Below are 20,082 nucleotides of genomic sequence, written 5' to 3' on the forward strand. Positions count from 1 at the left end.
GATGAGAGTCCTGCCAAAGTTAAATGATGTCTTCATTCGATGTGTAACTCCCAAGGAAATAGCTTTAAGCATGTGTTATAATCAGCTACTAACATTTTAAAGAGCTTTAATATGAGGAGACGAAAGGATCGTGTTTTACTTTTATCATTTACCAGGCTGCTCAGATTTAGTCTCTATGTTTTGTTTTCTTTAGCAAAGTAAACTGCTTCACAGTTTTCAATGGGGTTTAATTTTTGATTCTGAAATGATCATTTGTGTGTCTCATGTTTTTACACATACAAGAAATTTTGCGGTTGTTTAGTTGGGGAGCGTTGCTTTGATAACTGGTGGAGAAAAATACGTAAAATAATAAACAGAAATTTTCCAATAGTACATGTAGAAAATATATCTATAAATATATCACCTTGTAAGCTCATAGAAACAAAAAAGGACTGTAGAAGTAATGACAACTACATGCATCCAAAAGATTATATTTAAACCCCAAAATATTCAAATACTAGCAGACTTACATCTAAGTAATACATAGACACATGCTGCTTAGATATATTTATTTTTACCAATATGTTTCATCTTAATGGAAAGCATTTTGTAGATATAAAGTCCGTGGAAGGAGCTAAGGATTATGGTGATGGCCTGAAAGTTTTCAAACCTCAAACACTTGGAGGTCATTGTCAAATAATCAATGGAAACAATCAATTAAAATGCTGCTGAAAAAATATAAGATGGCTTCTGTTGGCAATTATCAAGAAACGTATAACGTGTTTTTGTAAATAAAAACAATAAGCAACACCCTTTTTTATTGTGCAGTGTTATTGTAAATTTTATCTAAAGCTAATACCGAGACTTTAAATTTCTAAAAGAATAAACTAATTAAGCTCTGACTACCATCCCATCCTAAAAAATCTTCTGATTAAATGATTTTACTTTGATACGTGAAGTTGGCTCATAAATCACATTTATAGCAGGGAACAAAATCCTAATGCTGACATAAAAATCTTAAATAAATCTTAAGGTTTCCATATTTTAGTTCTAAAATCTTAAATCTTGCTTTTTTAAACTTCTCTTAGCTCTGTGTCACCAGACATCTTTTCAACAACAGAAGGAAAACACACAGACTGAAATTCTTGTTGTTTTGGAGATTTCAGCTACATGTCCTCCTCAGGCAGAATGCAATCACTGAATTGCAGTTTTATTGACTTTTTGCTTCCACCACCTGGGGCTTTTTATGTGTGCATGATATTTCTGTTGTAAAGCTGCAGGAGGGACAGCTTGAATGTCAGGAAATTCAGTAGCTTGAAATAATATTAATACTCCTTCATGTTTGTCACAGTCTGTGGAATTTCAATGGATTGTATTGGGATTTTCTGTGATAGACCAACACAAAAAAACATATTTTTAAAGTCGAAGTATGATTTTAATTTTTTTTTTCCAGATAATGTCCATTCATTTGCTTTAAGCCTTGCGGAGTAAATATTTTGTAGAACCGCCTTTTGCTGCTATTTCAGCGAGAATCTTTTGGGGTTTTGTCTCTACCAGGTCTGCAGATCTAAAGACTAACCAATATTCTTGTGCAATATTTTCTCAAAATAACTCAAGCTCAGACAGAATGGCTGAAGAGAGTCAGCGCACATCACTTTTCAGGTCTTGCAACAAATTAAGTGTAGCTCTGGACTTTAACAGAACCATTATAGCGCATTTGATTCAAACTGTTTGAGGTTCGATATTCTCTGACCATCCTCCCAGTACCTGGTGAAGAAAAGCATCCTCACAGCATGACTCTGCCACCACCAATTTACACCATGGAGCCAATCGTTGTGTACAGGTGAAACCTGCCTCCCTGAATCCCCCTCCTTCTCTCTGTCGCTCTTTGTACTGCATCAAACCCACTGGCCAGAACAAGATTAAGTGGACAGACGTGTTACATGCCGATGTTTGCCGACTTTCATCAAAGCATAAAACCCATCAGAGCCTCGTGTTATGTCACTTGCTCTTTGGTTCTGTTCAGAAAAAGGCAGTTATGAGCGGACCCCAGCGGATGTAGCCTCTCAGCTCTTTTTAAAGTGATCAAAGGACAGGTACTGCTACCTGAAGGTGCTTTCTTAGCCTTACCTGAGCCCCACATCTGCTGCCTCAGGTTTTCACGTTGTTCAGACTGATTTAGATCCGTTCTCCCCAGCTCCAGAACTCAGTGCGTCAGCCAGCATAAAGTAGTATGGATACGTCCGCGTAGAGTGGAGCAAAGAAAGTATTCTCACGTTATTTGGATAAATCACGTAGCACTCAGCCACATGAATGCAGATCTTCCACCAGTCGGCTGGAGAGTGTGGAGGGAAACACTGTGTGCAGGCAGCCACATGCCTTCAGTGAAGCCGCATCAAACAACAAGCATCTGCATGTTCATCTTCCTTTCACACAGTTTATCCTCCTTTCTTAAGTTTGTCTCAAAGCCTCTTAAGAGTCTGTATTTCCCTCTTGTTTTCCCTTTATGTCGTCACCTCCTTCCTAGGATTGAAGGAAACAAGTGCACAAGATTCCAGGCTAATTCTGCTTCTTAGGACAGGGGAACCTAATATGTGAGGACAACTGTGGAAGGGGGGAGATACAGGCAGAGCGAGAGAGAGGGAATGTGAGGGGAAGGAGGGGCTGAACGGAGGAGGGAAAACCCAGCAACGGATGGCAGATCAAAGAAAATAGGGATTGCAGACTGGGTGCAGGAGGATGTTGAGTCACTGAAACTAGACTTAAAGATTCCAGTTGAAGACGGAAATGGAAAAATGACTTGGTAGACACAGAGATGAACTACAGACTGTAATTCTTCTATGAGTTTCTAGGTACATTCTGCAGCCTAACAAGTTTTTATCATCTGATTAATGAATTTTTAGTGACTAAAAAGGTGAGGAGACTTTCTGCAGGACCATACAGAGTTTACTAAATGGAAACATGGAGCAAAAGATCAGCACCCAAAGCATGTGTGTAAGCGAAACTAACACACACAAAGCAATGCTGAAAATTAAATACACAACTTTGACATTAAAACAGTCCCCCAAACCTTGTAAACTTGATACTGTGGGAGTTCTCCGTCCCCACATGTCAATTCCTCCTCGCTGCCAGTTAAGGTGTAGATTCAGATCAGATATCTGAAATGTGCTTGCATGTGTCATTTTAAAGAGGTACGTAAGGAGAGAGTGAAGGAGCAGAAGACGAGCGCCGAGGTGAAACCGACGAGTAAATGTCAATCTAACTCTGATATATAGGACAGTCTCAGCTCCTCTAAGCTTTGATGCAAAGTGGAAAATAAATGTGTGGTTGGGTTTAATCTTACAGAAATCTAAACATGTGATAGTGGCCTTTTGTGTAAATTGCAATAAAAAGATTGTCCTGTTGGATATCCCGGGCTCCCATTGCACTTTTAACGACACATCCATTTAAACTCATATTCCCCTTTTATTTCAGGCACACACCCTGACTTTTATTCCATTTGAATAATGCGAACTCCCAGAAAACAGATGCACCAGCTCCGTCTGGCAACGTGCCGCATAGAGGTTAGGTTCAGGGACAGCAAGGAAGGACGGCAAACTGGAGCTGTAAGCACATTTCGTCAGGGGACACAGTTACACACTAACACACAGACACACAAAGATGTGTCTCCATCACTTAAAAACAAATTACACACACTTGCATAAATTTCCTAGTCTTACCCAACCATTTGCAAAGCTCTATCTCTTAACCACATCTTATTGTAATGCTCCATGGACCAATTTTTTCTGGCTAAAATGGAGAAGGGCTTAAAATAGGCCTGTAAACATGTTTATGTCCTGACAGCATTGTTGGTGTAAAGACAGCTGACCACGCTGCTCTCTCCAAGCAATTTTGTCTCTCTCTCAGTCATAAAACTTTTACATGAACACTCAACATAACATCTGCAAGGCTTTGCAGGAAGCTACATACCTCTGTGTCTCTGATCTATATGTGGCTCGGCAGTGTTTACGCCCTTCAAATGCAGAGCCGTGACATAACTTCTGTCATATATATGACAGATGAATACACAAAGTATACTGATAAATCTTTATTATTCTGTCTACTTTGGGTTATATATATAGATCGGCCTTTATATTTGAATCATAATCCATTTAAACTGGGTTAAGGTAATTTGAATCACAGTCCCTTTCCAGGAACTGTTTTTGTCACTTACTGTAGCTGTTGTTTTAAGCAATACTGAAAAACAGTGAATCTTCCCACAATATATTTCTAATAATTATCTGTCTGACTCTTTTCCGTATGACAAATCTTTATTAAGAGTTCCCAAACAGTCCCATAACTTTTAAATAATGGCTCATTAGTTTTAGGCAGCGGCTTTTCTTCCTGGGAGAAACAGATGTGCTGCAGTGTTTTTTGTTTTTTAATGAACAGTAACAAAAAGTTTCCGTTTCAGTTTTCTCCTCTAATCATGATATTACAGATACAAAGAATTTGTTAGCATCTCTGAAACAGTAGATGTCCTTTGTAGCTTCTGTAAAGTCCAATACATTTTCTGTAAGAACAGAGAAATGTATTCATTTTCTTTTTATCTAAAAGATTAATTTATTCATTCCCACTGAGTGAGCTATTTCATAAATTTAAAAAGGAATTGAGAAAGGAAATGAAAACTCACCTAATTAAGATTTACTTTCAAAGTTCACTGACTTTATTATCACCCCTGTAGGGAAATTTGTCCTACCACCAGAAGAAATCATGGAAAATCACAGAAAAATCAAACAGTTTAGATACAGAGAAATACAGTGTTTTAACTATATGTAATCAAGGATTTACTGTATTAATGACACAAAGGTCTGATTCCTAATAATTTATTTTAGTAAGAGACAAAAACACAAAGATGATATCTAGTTTTTGTCATGTTGCATTCTTGTTGAGTGGACCCAAATACAGCAGGCGGAAGCGTCGAGTTTTAATTTTATTTAAAAAATTAACAAACTTACAAAACTCACAGGCAGCCAGGGCAGAACAAGGGAATAAATCAGCAAGGAGACTCAAGGAGAACACAGGGTGGAGCAGGCAAATGCAGGAGAAAAGATGGGAGGAACCAGCGAGGAGGGACTGAGAAAGAGGTGCTTATGTACTGGGAGCTTGAATGCTCAAACAATGGACCTGGGCTGATTAGTTAACAGGTTGCAGGTGTGAGGGGAGAGAAAGCAGAATCAGACTGAGGAGAGGGAGAGAGAAAGAGAAAGTGGCACATGGAGAGGAGGAAGAGTACACAGGAGACTAGAAAATTAATCTAGCAGTAAAGCAAACTAAACATAATAAAACTAGAGTCACCAGGAAAGGACTGAACTAAAGAAAACGGGAAACAAGACTGATCTAACCAAAATAAGAAACTAACACAATAATAATGAATCAAATCAAACTACAAAACAACCTAATGTCCTAGCAATTCTAGTTATATATATATATCCTCTCCTCTCCTCTTCTCTCTCTCTCTCTGTATATGTATACAGTATATTTCTTTGAGAATAACTTTTCAGGGTGACAAAAATACAAATAATTTGAAGAAGGATCCCTTTCAGCTCAGACTGGTTCTGATCTACAAGGTCCAAAGGGAAAAGCAGACTCAAATCCTGTACTCGTGTGAACTATTAAGTAGTAACCATTATATTTTTGCATACCTCTTACACTTGTTCAAACTATGTTTTTCTAAGAATCTTTTCAATCTATCTAGAAAATAGATTGAAACCCAAACCTAAAATTCAACAACTCTATTTTTACAATAGTCACAGTGTATTCTTTTAGCTGTTGCATACTTAAAGCTAATAACCAAAATATTATATTTGTCTCCAGTATCTCTCATAATTGCAGTTATCAGCTACATTCAACTCAAATGACCCGTTCTCCCTCAAACTGTGGCTGTTTTTTCTGAAAGCACAAAAACAACCTCCTGCTTACTCACATCCCTATTCTCCACGTCAAGGATAAAAGCGCCGACTACATCCCTCTTTCCCTGGTAGCCCTTGTGCATCACTGCTGCCTTTGAAGATTTAATCAGTCAGATTTCCTTGATTAATCCCGCTTCATGTACTTTCACAGTAAATAATTACAGATATGATTGCTCGCAGGATAGAGAGGGCAGCATGGAGATTTCTGATGAAGCGGAGTCCCCAGGTATCTTCATTAGCCTGATTATTCCAATCCAAACAAACTCCATCAGCCAGTTTACATGCAAATAGGTTAATTTTATTCCAAAATCCCCCCCTCGCTCTGCAGGCATGTGGTGTTTAAAAGATGATTTCCCACCTAATGTGTCTTTTTTGAATCTGTGTTTGTGTGAATATGTTTCTGGAGATATAAAAACATCTTACTGGAATATTCAATTTGCACATTTAGATTTTTCAGCTGACCATGTTTAATAGATGATATACCATCTATACCTCAATGTTTTCAGAAGCAGACGTCAGCGCTTCAAGAAGTGGTCTAACAGCGACATCTAGTGGTCAAACTCCTAAACTACTCTGCATTTACAGCACTCACCACTTGGTGGCGGTGTTTGTCTTCCTCTGTGTTCGATAACTACCCTTCTTGACATCGTTTCCCCCCGGTGTTTTTATGAAATGAAATTGTTGCTTTGTCAGACACTGCAGTGCTGTGCATCAGTAAACACGAAGAGAGGCAGCACTGACTGCCCCTCTTCATCAGGATTAGTGAATTAATGGAAACGTTCAGACACTGATCCCTGATCATCAGCTTAGCAGTGTTTTATCCCAAACAGCACATCCGGCAGCGTGAGCATGTAAGATGAACATGATGCCAGACAAACCTGTGCAGACTGCAGCAAATACGACTGACATGCAGACGCTTCAAGAACAGTAAACACGTTTTAAAATAATTGGCACATGTGCTGGTATCCATAAAAACCCTGGTAAAATGAATCTAATTGAAGTATTTTTTTTATACTTTCTTAGATCAGATTTTGTTTTTTACTTTTTAAAAAAGGAATAGATTACAATTTGTTTCTATTGGAGAAAATTTTGATGTGACACAGAGATTTGCTTCTTTTAGGCACTAACAAGACTTAATGAGGGCCCATATTTAACCATGCAGAGTAAACAGGATGGTAATGGATGCAAGAAATTAAGCTCAATGTTAAAAAACTGCAGCAAAGACATATTCTGGAATAAAAAACAGGAAAATGAGAACAGAGGAATAAACTGACTGGAAACAGCAAATCAACAGACGCATGAGAAAAACTGACACTGAAGACACAGACAATGGTCAACCAGGAGAGATTTATGAGGAGAATGTAGAGCAGCTGATGAAGGATATGAGCAATAAAGGTCTTCAATGCAACCAAAACATTTTATGTTCCTTCATCAAACTGTGTTAGACGTCGGTGCTCAAAAAGGTTTATTGGGACTCCAGCTGATTCTTTGTCTTCTTTCTTTTAAAATGTTTTCTGCTCTAAAGACAGCGCTTTATCAAATCCATCATTTATCATGTGAGAGCTAAACGTTCTGTCTGTGAGTGTCTGCATGTCTGTTGACCAGAGAGATGCCCTTCTTTTGTTATTCATCCCCTCCCTTCATCACAGTCCCTGCTTTCTTTTGCTTTACAAATACACTCTTACACACAGAGGCTTATACTAATCCTTGTGAAAACAAAGCGATATATTTCTCCCCACACGGATCAGGAGTGGGATGTTCATCAGGGTGTTTTTCGGGATTAGGAAAATGTCTCCCATAATGCAACCTCTAACATCATACTTAAAAATATCTGGTCTAAAATGACGAGCTGCTGCAACTCTGTGCAGAAGTACAGAGTAAACGATGAGGAAAAGTAACGATGTAATGAGTGACCATTCTCACCACTGAGCCCTGACCCGGTGTGGCCTTGTGACCTCTTTCATTGACCTCTCTGTGGGTGGTCATTGATATTGACCAAAACCACCGCTCTCAGATCAGGTCTGTTATTTCTGTCATCCTTTTTACATTTTCCTCTCTTTTTCTGGCTTTAACTCCAGCTCTCTCTGTGTGAATTCAATTGTATTTATGTGAGTATTTAGTTTGTGGTCTGATGTCAGGACTGGATTATGCTGACCCGGAGTCGGTGAGGAGAAAAGTCTGCACAGGCGAGTAGACACGTTAATCATAAAGTCTTTATCTTACAATCCAGCCTCACGCATCCAGGCTTCATTAAGAGACAACCCTGGGATTAGGGCAGCTAAACCACAGAGCTGCGGAGAAAAATGAGAGGAGAGGGATATATCTCTGTCTGTCTGACTGTCTGTCTGTCTATTTTTCTAGGCCTTGACTCTCCACATCTTCTATATCCTCTTCATCTTTCTACTTCTTAATATTGCTGTTGATTTTAATTGCTATCTGTCTGTCTGTCTGTCTGTCTCTCTCTCTATCTCTCTCTCTATCTATCTATCTATCTATCTATCTATCTATCTATCTATCTATCTATCTATCTATCTATCTATCTATCTATCTATCTATCTATCTATCTATCTATCTATCTATCTATCTATCTATCTATCTATCTATCTATCTATCTATCTATCTCTCTCTCTCTCTCTCTATCTATCTATCTATCTATCTATCTCTCTCTCTATCTATCTATCTATCTATCTATCTATCTATCTATCTATCTATCTATCTATCTATCTATCTATCTATCTATCTATCTATCTATCTATCTATCTTTGCTGTTTTCATCCTGGATTATGGTTCCTCCCAAGTCTTCTGACTCCCTCCATGTCCACGTATGAATGTGTGAATATTCATAAGTAACAGTGAGACTTGACATGTAAGTATTTTGAGTTATGACTAAAAAGCGCTGCACAGGTTGCAATTTTTCTCAGTCGCTTTGATGAACTTCTCATGAGTTGAAATTCTCAAAACTACTCGTTCAATCTTCAAATCCTTTTGTCACCTGTGAACATCATAAAAGAAGTTTGTCATTCTTTGAACAAGTTGCAAATATAATTTTTTAAAATCCGTATATATGGAATAGGAAATGTACAATTCTTTGCTTTCTCCTACATTTTCGATTCCATAAATCATGTTCGATTCCATCAATCATAATTTATATAGGTCTCTGTTGAATAGTCTCAACCTCCACAACATTTAAGCAAACGTTTGCTGTATAAATCTTAACATGGAATCTGAATGAACAAGTTGTCACAATATGTCAAGCATGTCAAGTATATTTCGATATGTTTATTTAGACTTTTTTCTAAATATGTCTTGAATTGGTAAATTACTGCCAAGTGAATCCTGAATTTCTCTTATGTAGGTAAATGTGTGAATCATTTAATCCACCAATGATCAACCAGTTTTATGAATAAGCTCAAATTACATCTGATAAAACATAAACTGACAAGTAAATAATATGAAGCCAGAGCAAAACATATAAGTAGATATTCTAAAACCCAAATATGGAAGAGATTAATGTGTGCATATCTACCCATGAAAGATGCAGTTGAAAAATTTTTCAAAAATATTTTAATGATACATTTTCCAAAATAGAAACAAGAGTGAATAAGTCTAATACATAACACAAATCCAATGGAAAAATGGCTACTTTGTCAACCTGAGAATAGTATGCTTTTCCTCTTCTAGTATCCAAAAAAAAATCAAGTACATCATGTTGAGAAATTTACCTTTTGATGTGTTTCAGTGCAAAACATCAAAACAGAACACCAAAAAAGGAAACTGGACACAAAAACAACCTAACAGGATCAACTAAGCAAACAAATAAAAGCATTGACAAAACATACGCAAGTAAAAAACAAACTTCATATACACTGTATTAAATTAAACAATAAATAAACGTACTTTATGCAGCAGATCTCATGTCACCAAAGCAAAAATTAGAAGTGCTTACTGTACAGTACCAGAACATCTGGCCAAAATAGCTGAAGCATCAGCTGAGGACCTGAGCACTCCTTTGATCATTTGGTAATCAGTTTGGAAGATAATGTATTGGTTTCTGTCAAGTATTTTCTAATCATACTTAGCAGTGCTAATCTACTGTGCAAGTGCACCTTGTGTTTGTAAAAACCTAAAGTTACCCTAGTAGTTCTTCATCATCGGTTTTAAAGGTGATCTATTATGCTTCCTTGAACAGAATGAGAAAGGCCTATGGGTTATATAAAATATGTTCATTACAAGTTCTGAACAAAATCATTCTTCGGTAATGAAACTTTATTCTGGCTTGTTCTACTTTCCTTTCAGAATGAGGTGGTTTAGGATGTCTTGCTGCTGACCTCCTTCCCCACACCCCCAAATCAATGTTTACTCTCACATGTGAAAATGGCTGCAAACATATTAATAACTATACAACTGTACAACTTTGAAAAGCATTGGTAGAGGCTTCTGCATAATCAGCAAGGATGCAACAAGTGGCTGATGAACGGTAAGTCAACCACAAAGCACTTGTCTTTTCCAGCAGCCATTGTACAGCCGTGAAACCAGCAGAGCTCCGCTTGGGTTGCTAGGTGATGGACTTTACTCAGCTGGAGTTGCTAGCTAACGATGCACTGTAAGTCAAAAATGGGAAGATTTTTGAAGCGGCTCATTTTCCAGTCACCAAAAAACATTATTGTCAAAACTGTATCAGTGTTTTGTTTTTTAAGCGCTCTGGCTGTTTTTAGAAACAGTTGAGATTCAAACGAAAGTATAAAAATATTCAAAAAGTGAATTTTGCATAACAGATCCCTTTTAAAGAGGTCATGAAGGGTTCATTGCTTGGAATCAGTCAGGTTGGAGTGATTCATGAAATGGTGTATTGGATTCTTCTCAGTCTCTGTAGACTGAGGTTATTTGTCTTGGGACCATGCGCGGTGGATGGTAGGAGTCATATGGACCCTCCAAGTGAACATCATAGCTGGTCTGAGTCTGATAGAGAACCTGGTCCACGTTGGAGGGGGAGTACTGGTGTGGAGGCAGTGGGTAGTGGGGGGAAGGCTCCTGTTTGGGCACCATGTTGCTGCTGATGCTCAGAGGCGGTGTGGGGGGGCCGTCATATGGAGGGGTTCCCACACTTCCAGCATTATACTCCGGCGGAGAATGGTTCTCGCTCTGCCTTCCTTTCATGGCTCTCAGGTGAAGCATGTGAGCCGTGTCGTAGGTGCCGTACGGGGGGCTCGGCAGGCCTGGAGAGGTGTATCCCACCATGCCTCCCAGAGGATTAGGTGGTGGACAAACTCCAAGTCTGTCCTCAGGTCTCATCCCAGCACCAGGACCTGATCCAATCTGTAAACATCCGGCAACCAGGTTGGTAGTGGGCTGAGAAAGCCCCTTGCAGAGTGTCTCCATGAAAGCCCTGCTCTCGGTGGAAAGCCCTGCTTCCAGGGCCTCGGACAGAGCACAGATGTAGTTGCGGGCCAGTCGCAGCGTCTCGATCTTGGACAGTTTCTGCGTTTTGGAGTGACAGGGCATGATGCTGCGCAGGTTCTCCAGAGCATCATTTAGGCCGTGCATGCGCGAGCGTTCCCGGGCGTTTGCTTTTATACGTCTGGCACGGAAGCGCTCCTGCCGGGCTTTGGTCATTCGCTTTTTCTTGGGCCCACGTCTCCTGGATTCATTTTCATCCTCCAGTCCTTCATCTGCATCCTCCTCATCCTCCTCTGCATCTTCACTTCCCATCTCTCTGTTCTGCTGGGACGCTCCGCCGGCGCCATAGTGGTGTGCTGGGACGGAGGCGCTCCCGTCCGGTGAGCTCACATCTCCATCCATCCACTGCAGGGGGCTGATGACCTCCTCTCCCTCTGCTAGTCTCACATATGGTTTAATCATCATGATGTTCTGCAAACAAGAGCTTTGTCAACCACATATGCTTTTGCAAAGGTTTACAAATATTCAAACATTTTAAACCATTCATGTACTTTAAATTTTACCAAACTTTTAATGTTGTAAATAAGTTTATGGGGTGGGCTGTATTCATTGTACTGTTTATCATTTAACGTGATAAATTTCTTATTATGATAATAATTCTGATTTATCATTGTCATGATAAGTTCCAATTATTGATATATAAAACCATCCAAAATTGTTCATAATATCATGATTGTTATTTTTGATGATTTTCTCCACCATTTGTTCAATGAGAATTTCAGAAAATGTAAAAATTACTCCCATTACTGTGAGCAGCTTAGAGATAGAAATCAAACTTTTGAAACATAACTTGTGTCCTAAAGAAGCTCATTACAAATAGATATGTTTCTCAAGAGATTATTGTTGTGTCATATAGTCAAAGCCAAACAATAAAAAACAACAAAGTCAAAACAATTTTTTTTGTCAGCATTTTTATCCTTATCACAATAGTACCACAAAATATTTTGATAAAACTTAAAGTCGACATCGTCTACCCCTTACCAAAATAAATCATGCTTACTGACTGCCTTGAATACAGAAAGATATATTTTTGTGCGATGCAACTAACTTCAAGCTCAAAAGTTTACATACACTACCTTCTTGCCATTTAGACTTTAGGACTTTGAGTATCTGTCCTCACAATAATTTGTTGTAATTTTGGTCAATTCCTCCTGACAGAACGACTCTAACTCTTAGTTTTGTAGACTCTTCCTCACACTGATCTTTTCAACAATGTACATAACTTTTCTTTGGGAATAAGATTTGAGATTGCTACTCTGAAACATGGATTACCTAAAGCTATTGGTGATTTTAAATACCAATTTGTTCCAATTTCAACATGTGGTATTTCTTTATGTCTACAAAAATTAGGGTCTTTATCTCTGACTGCATTTGTATTATTACTTTTGTAATAAAAGCTTTTCTCACACTTTTGTTAATGAAATAATATTCAGACATATTCTTGGCCTTGCAAACCCGTTAAACCGTGATAAAGGCTTTTCCAAATTACTTAAAGGCATCTTAGTGTATGCAATCTTCTGAATTTGAATAAAGTGAAACAAAAGGGGTTTTTTTGTTTGGTTTTTGTTTGTCTTTTTAAATCTGTCTCATTATCCTGGCAATTAGCAAATAAAAACAATGCTGTTAATCCTAACTGGCCTGAAAAAGCAAAAGATTATTATGATTTAATGTCAGACAGTAAGAAAATAAATTGCTGTTTTTTGATGAAGTTCATGGATATGTATGGTTTTGTCTGTGTTTATTGGTAAAACTCTTATTTTGTTGTTTGTTTTTGAGGAAGAATCTCCCATGCAAAGTCAGATTATTGTAATTTCTAACTTGTGCAGTTAGAGCAGCTCTACATGGGTCTGTTCCTGGGCCTGTTTTTATGCATCATATTATATTTTTTTCTTAGAGCTCAACAACTACTAAGTTAATACCATGAGCTTATGTAGTTCATGTTGATGGTTTTTCCAAGAAAAAGATTTTCAGTGCACAATTTTGCTTTCAAATCCAAATAGCAAAATTACTCATGTCAACAGATCAGAAACTGAAATTGCTTTTGCAGAGAATTTAATTTCTCTTGCATTTTCTAGAACTCAAATGCAATGCATGGAAATCGGGTTTGCTTGCACAGATTATACATAATAAAAGAAATACTGTTTATAAGATATCATATATTGTTACACAACAAAGTTAAAATGCAACATTTCCTTAGATTTTTTAAAAACACGAATGTCTTGGTGGATGTTTTGTAAAAATAAATGTAGCTAAACAAAATCACAAGTGACAAAACAATCTTAAAAGTTTATAGTTTGGAGTTTTATATAGTATTATATTTAATACATAAAATAATTTTAATATAAGTGATTATAAGAATGTGGGATATTATTATTTGAGAAAGATGATGTGTGATTTAATTGTTTTTTGGGTTCACTACATGAATATTTTAAATAGTGATGGGCTCCCATTCAGACGTTTTGCTCCTTTTTACTCAACTCACCAGATTTTGTTCATCATTATGCAAATTTAGTTTTAATGATTTGTGCAGTGACATGATGTATTGATATATGTAGACTGACATGAGCTCAGTAAAACAAAACAAAACCGAACTGACAGGAACAATCTCTGCCTTTATTTAGGAATTATTTGCATTATAATTCATACCTTTTGCTGGCATATCAAACTGTTTGGAATAATAAATGTCAGATTTATATTTAAGTTTACAAATGCTGAATTTTTTAAACAGAAATTAAGTTTGAAGTATTTAAAACAATTATAAATTATCCTGTGTTGAGATAACAAGGATGATCTTTTCAGTTTATTTATACACCAATTAAAGGAACGACATCGGTAGGTAGATGAATATTCGTTTACTAAGCATTATCTTTTGTCTAATAACTTCATTTTATTTAGAACAGATTAAGGAGAATTTGATTTTTTTACAGGTCATAGGCCAATGTCCAAACAAAAATGTTTGTGAAATATCTAAAGAAGGATGTACTCCTTTAGAAGTAAATCCTAAATTATTAACATAATTAATAATTTCAATCATTAATATTAACTATTCATTGCGTAAAAGATGACATTTAGTCTGTAATGGCCTGTTTCAGCACCGGACAGCTCCTCCCTCCCTGTCCATAGGTGCTTCTGGTTATCCGAAACTTAATTTAAAACCTAAAAATAAAATAAATATTCTCGAGATTAGTAGATTATGTGTGTTTTTAAGTGAATCTATTGTCTGCTGTGCGCGCACTGTCACACTCTGCACCCCCCCATCCTGCTCGGGGTCAGCCTAATCCCGGTCATTTTGTGAACTGGTAATGCTGCAGCGAGATAAAGTCACTGACAGGACTTCAAACTGGGGCAGCGCAGGATTTACTCAGTGGATGAAGCGGCGACCACGAGGATTAAGCGAAACATTGACATCCTCTAGATCACTGGCCTGACAGAGGGCTCCGGCTGAATTAAAACAGGCATTTTGGCTATTATGTGTCGTGTTTGGTAAATGCGAAATAACTAAACCTTAAATGCAGATTTTCCCTTGATTTTACTAAAGCTTCTTGCCTCGTATTTCTTTTTTTCCCTGCATATTGTTAGTGCAAATTCAAACGAAAACAAACATTCTAATTATGATAGAAACTCTATAAATTCTGAGGGTTTTAAAGTATTATTTTAAAGCCTACCTGCACTTTTGGTTCCCTCTTAAGGAAGTTTTTCAGGCCCTTTTTGCTCTGAACCCGGATCACAGTTTGCGGTCTGCGCACATCAATCAGCGCTAAAGTTGTGACCTGAAGCAGAGCAGTCCTTCACTGTGCGAGTCACTCCACAGGGGCTCCTGGTTTTAGCTTCCACGTCAAGCTCCTCCTCCCACTCCCACCCAACTCCTATTGACGCGCTGAAGATCGCGCGTGTCCGGCCCGTGGCTCAACGCGCCCCCATCGCCCACTCGCCCCTCTGGCGCTCCACTCGTCGTGCATGCGTGTGTCGGTTTATGTGCTTGTGTCTTTGGGAGTTGCGCAAAAGCTCTCCGAGGTTGTGCAGACAGACAAACAGGAGAGGCCCAGGCTTTTGTTGCCTTGCGAGGGCGGCCGCTAAATCCGCAGCGCGGCCGCATTGAGCGGAGGGGAGACGCGCTCAGCAGTCTGAGCCTAACTGTATGTGACAGCTTGAAGTTGCGTGTGAGCAGGTGTTTGCTCCATCCATCCCAATGCAGTGCGGAGATAGACTGTCGAACAAGTTCATTTCTCTCCCTGAGGGGTTGCTCTGACCAGAAGGGCCACATAGGCGCATGAGACGCGCAATTATGGCCGATATGACTTAAGGGACCTCCGACTCTCTGCAGTGAAGGAGATGATATCTGTGGGGAGGGTTGGAGCGTTATAACATTGTCAATAAAAGGGGTCCGGTCCTTGCTTTAGTTGAGAAATTGTTTACTCTTTGAGAAACTCTAAAGCAAAAAAATCTACTTTCAAAAATGTGGAACATGCATACCCACAATTTACATTCATATGGATTCCTGAAAGCTCCTTTTTACTATATTAAATCATAAACCAAATATAAATAAGCATTCTGCTCCTAAGCTTTTTTCTCAGTTTTTGTGCACCAATCAAACTATTAAAAATTGGGATGAAAGGGAATAAAATGTCTCCTGTAGTGGAGAAACTTGTGGCATGTATTGCTCAGGTGTGAGTTTCACTCACCTACCTTAAAGTATTGAAGGTTCTTGGGTTCCTTTCTCTAGATGTTCAGTTTATGTGACATTAACATTCTAGCAGTTTGTTCACATTATTTCTTTGAAAGGAATCAAATGTTTTCTCCATTGTGTTTGGGGCCATTTTTCTCCATCAATTCTCCATCCAAATTTCCTTCAGCTCTGCGAAGTCTGTCAGGACTAAATGCTGTAAGACAACCCAGATCATAATGCTCCCACCTGCAAACTTCCCTTCTGGCAACGTGTTTTGGGGTCAGAGTGCAGAACCATTTTTCAAGACATTGAAGTTCCAAACCTGTACACATAATACCTACAAGAATAATCCAACATATTCAAACAAGCATCATTCAACTACATATTAGAAATATGCTATAAGTGATGTATGTTTCATGACATGTGATTTCAAAAATAAAAGGTTTGTGTGATCCAAATTTCTTGCATTGGTGATTATACTGATTGTTTTTTTAAGAAGCTATAAAAACTGTAACTTTAGTTAACATCAGCTGTTAACCCAACATTTTTTATCTCTACTTGCAGTTAGAACAAGATGGCGCTAGCTGTTCAACATTCACACTTTGACTAAAGAAATGGTTATCATGTGAATATGGACAGGAGAAATGTTTGATACAGCCTTAAACAAAATTGTTGTTCCAAATTCAATTGGTTTTCAGTGAACATCTTATTGAGTGGATGTACAATCCATCAGTTGATAAAAATTGACTGAATAGAACAAAGAAAATTATAAATACTTTATAAAAGTCCTTTTTTTAACTCCCAAACATTCAGTTTTTTTAACCAAATGGCTCATTTCTTTAAACATCAAATGACTTTTATTCATTAAATTAATGTATAACCTCATTGATGTTGAGAAATGTACAAATAATTTTATATTTTGTGGGCAAACAATTTACAATAGAAATATTTCCATGATAGAAATAAGAAATTGTTTCGACTGCTTCAAGTTTTTGAATGTTTGGTAAAACATTTGAAACCTTCAATGTTTCTGAATGGTTTTTTTTTCTTAGTTTTCAGGAAATTGTTTAATGAGTAAAACATCTTTGGGTTTGAAATACTGATTCAAAGTCAAAACTGTCACTGTGTGCGCCAGACGCAAAAGCACAGAAATGCGTGACAGGCTAGCCGGGTAACAATTTGGTCCATAAATGAAAACTATGCTCTCCTACTCCTGTCTCATTCCCCAGCCGACCACCTTCCCCGCCGCTCCTCCCCCTGCATCCTTTCCTGTCGTACTCCACACCTGCAGCCTGAGATGGGAATAGCAGAGCCCGGCGTCTGCATCCCCAGAGACGAAGCAGCAGGGGAGCATGATGGCTGAGGCTCAGTGCCTCCACCGCACATGCTTGCTTCATGGTTTTTAATATTAATTTTTATTTGCATCAGAAAATATACATTTACTAGCTTTTCAAAACGTACCTTTGTTTATTTACTATTTTTTTCGAGGTAGACCCACGTTAGGGTTTAGTCATCATACTCCACAGGTGCTGCTTGAGAGCAGAGCTGTAACCGTGCCGTGAAGTCCCCTGGTTCTTCCTCAGTGTCCACACATGATGAAGTTCTGCTGCAGATGGCCGTCTCTGTCTGTGGCTCAGATGCCCATCCGCTCTCCCTCGGCTGCTTCGTCCTTTCCTTACCTTTCTCAGGATATGAATTTAGTTTGTCTCCTAAAATTGAATGACATATAAAACTTCACTTCAGTACACACACAAACATGACCCTCCTGTTAATTCCCAGAGTGTTTGAGTGTGACAGTGGGGGAAAGTGGGTTTTGTCCATCTGTTATACTGGAAATCCTCTGAGAGAAGCCAGACAAACTGTGTGGAGGGTACAGCAGTGTGCAGATATGACTGCTCTCAATAAAAAAGTATCGCAGAAGTATCTATGCCCCTCAAACTGTTAGGGAAATATATGAATTTATATGATAAACATAAAACAGAATGAAAATAATACATTTTCCACACATCAAAAGTAAATAATTTGCATTTATATCCATCTCTCTTTACTATGATACCTCTAAATATGTAAAATATAAGTAAACTTTGCAGCGGCACCATCATGCAGAGGGAATTATTTTCTTCAGTAGCTTCAAGGAAACTGGTAAGATTTCATTGGAACAATGCATCATCTATTAGAAAAACTTTGGCAAAACTATGAACCACACTAAGACATGACCTTCCACTTGAACTGACAATGGCGGATTAAACAGACAAGAGGCTCATAGTAACTCTGGAGGAGCTGCAAAGGTCCACAGCCCAGGTGGGACAATTTGTTGACAGGACATTCGTTTGTTATGCTTTCCACAAACTTGGCCTTTATGGAAAAGAGAGATATGTTGACAATATCATCAACACTTTAGTAAGGGACACAGCAACATGGGAAAGAAGATTGTATTTGAGATGATAGGAAAACTACAGCAGACATTGACCCTCCAAAAAAAACCAGAGGTGTCCAACTCCAGTCCACAACAATCCTGCAGGCTTTTAGATGTATCCCTGCCCCAGGAAAGTCGATTTAATTCTTTAATTTCCTCCTGAGTATGTGATGAAGTTTTGCAAAAGCCTGGTAATGAGTGATAATTTGCTTCAGGAAACATGCAGAACCCTGAGGACTGACTTTAGAGTTGCCTATGATTAATAACAACTGGAATGTTCACCAATATATTTGATGATTACTTGCTTGATGATTATTGTGAAAGCATTTGACAAAATGTAATGTTTATTCCTGTTTCATAATTAGTTTCTACATTATATTTTTTATGATGTAAAAGACTTCAGACGTCCTTGTTGCTAAATTTAACTATGCAAATAAACTTAACTGGACTTGACTACTGCACTAAACATTCACTAAACTAAACAAAGAAAAGGTCCAGATCAACATCCTCTATCTAACTTTGAGGTTTAAATGTTTCACAAAAAGAAAATGACCAAAAATGTTGCCCCTAACCTTCGTCTAAAAGATGTGCAGCTATAATTTCAAGGTTGTTCAACATGTTGATTCAAAGAGCCAAAAACAAATGCAAAATTTTTATCTTTTGAAAAGAAAGTCTTTACTTCCATTCCACAATTATTTAAAGATATTAGCTATTTTCCCCATATAAATACTTATTTATTTTATTTTATTTATTTCGAACATGATAGTAGTATAAAATCATGCACAAGAACAAGGAATGCAAAAGACACATATTTTGTACCACAGTAATCTTGACATGTCGAAAAGGAGTAGGTAGAAGTAAGGAAATTATGAACTCCTACCCCATAAACTCATACAATATTTTCTGTTAAACTGTTAAAATACATTTAGACATGAAGCTGTAACGTCACAAACTGTGGTTTGTGGTCTTAAAGAAGCATGAAAACATTTTCAAAGGCTCTGTAAGCAGTCGAGGATATGCTATACGAGCAGCAGTTTGAAAGGTTTTGCAACATAAGAGCAACAACCTCAAATGACAGTCTGAGGTCATCTCAGCAGACCAATCGCATCTCTCTCCGTCTCTCTGCATATGTCTGTGTCCACTGGTGAGAGCAATGACAATATGGTCAGCTCAGCCAAATTGTTTGGAAAGCTCACAAAACACCAGCAGAGAATGAACGTTGCTCTGTATTTCATGGTCTCTCATCAACTTTAGAAATGGCCAGCATCTAAGCCAAACTTGAACCAGCCTCCAGCCAAGCGCCGACCCTGGGGAGACAGAGGTGATGTTGACCATGTGTCCCTCCACTAACCATCTCATTGAAGGCCCCCCAACTCCTGGGTTAAACTGACACCCTCCTCTGCGATCACCCCTGAAAACCCTCTTAACCCTTTCCTAAACCCTCTGCGAGCCCCCCTGTTGTGCGTGCTCATTGGATGACCGCCTTCAGGCGTCCCTGTTCCATGGCTCCATTGTCTGGCCCCATAAGCAGCTTTGTTTCTGCATGTGCAGCTGGGATAGCCCGCTCAGCCATTAGCCACAACACGTTAAAAAGAGTGCGGGATAATATAATT

At 38.3% G+C, this 20,082-nt stretch overlaps 2 protein-coding genes across 2 annotated transcripts in view; both read right to left on the minus strand.

The window, feature by feature from the left end:
- The window catches only part of LOC114135121 (zinc finger protein 385A-like), a 46,732-nt gene extending 44,170 nt beyond the window's left edge, over window positions 1-2,562 (minus strand). The window contains exon 1 of the mRNA XM_028002096.1: window positions 2,110-2,562. Within this exon, the coding sequence (XP_027857897.1) occupies window positions 2,110-2,122 (13 nt within the window). The 5' untranslated portion in view covers window positions 2,123-2,562. The remainder of the gene's footprint in view (window positions 1-2,109) is intronic.
- An 8,083-nt stretch (window positions 2,563-10,645) lies between these two features.
- LOC114135126 (neurogenic differentiation factor 4-like) lies at window positions 10,646-15,232 on the minus strand. Its single transcript, XM_028002104.1, has 2 exons — window positions 15,053-15,232; window positions 10,646-11,798 (listed from the first exon to the last, which is right to left on the minus strand). The coding sequence occupies exon 2, from the start codon at window positions 11,790-11,792 to the stop codon at window positions 10,791-10,793; it is 1,002 nt and encodes a 333-aa protein (XP_027857905.1). The 5' UTR covers window positions 11,793-11,798; window positions 15,053-15,232; the 3' UTR covers window positions 10,646-10,790.
- Window positions 15,233-20,082: the final 4,850 nt, after the last annotated feature.

Source organism: Xiphophorus couchianus, chromosome 20 (assembly GCF_001444195.1).
Source record: "Xiphophorus couchianus chromosome 20, X_couchianus-1.0, whole genome shotgun sequence".
Classification (NCBI taxonomy): Eukaryota; Metazoa; Chordata; class Actinopteri; order Cyprinodontiformes; family Poeciliidae; genus Xiphophorus; species Xiphophorus couchianus.

Bases quoted from the DNA above. Each gene is read 5' to 3' on its own strand.
- LOC114135126 (XM_028002104.1), bottom strand. From the start codon at position 11,792: ATGATGATTAAACCATATGTGAGACTAGCAGAGGGAGAGGAGGTCATC.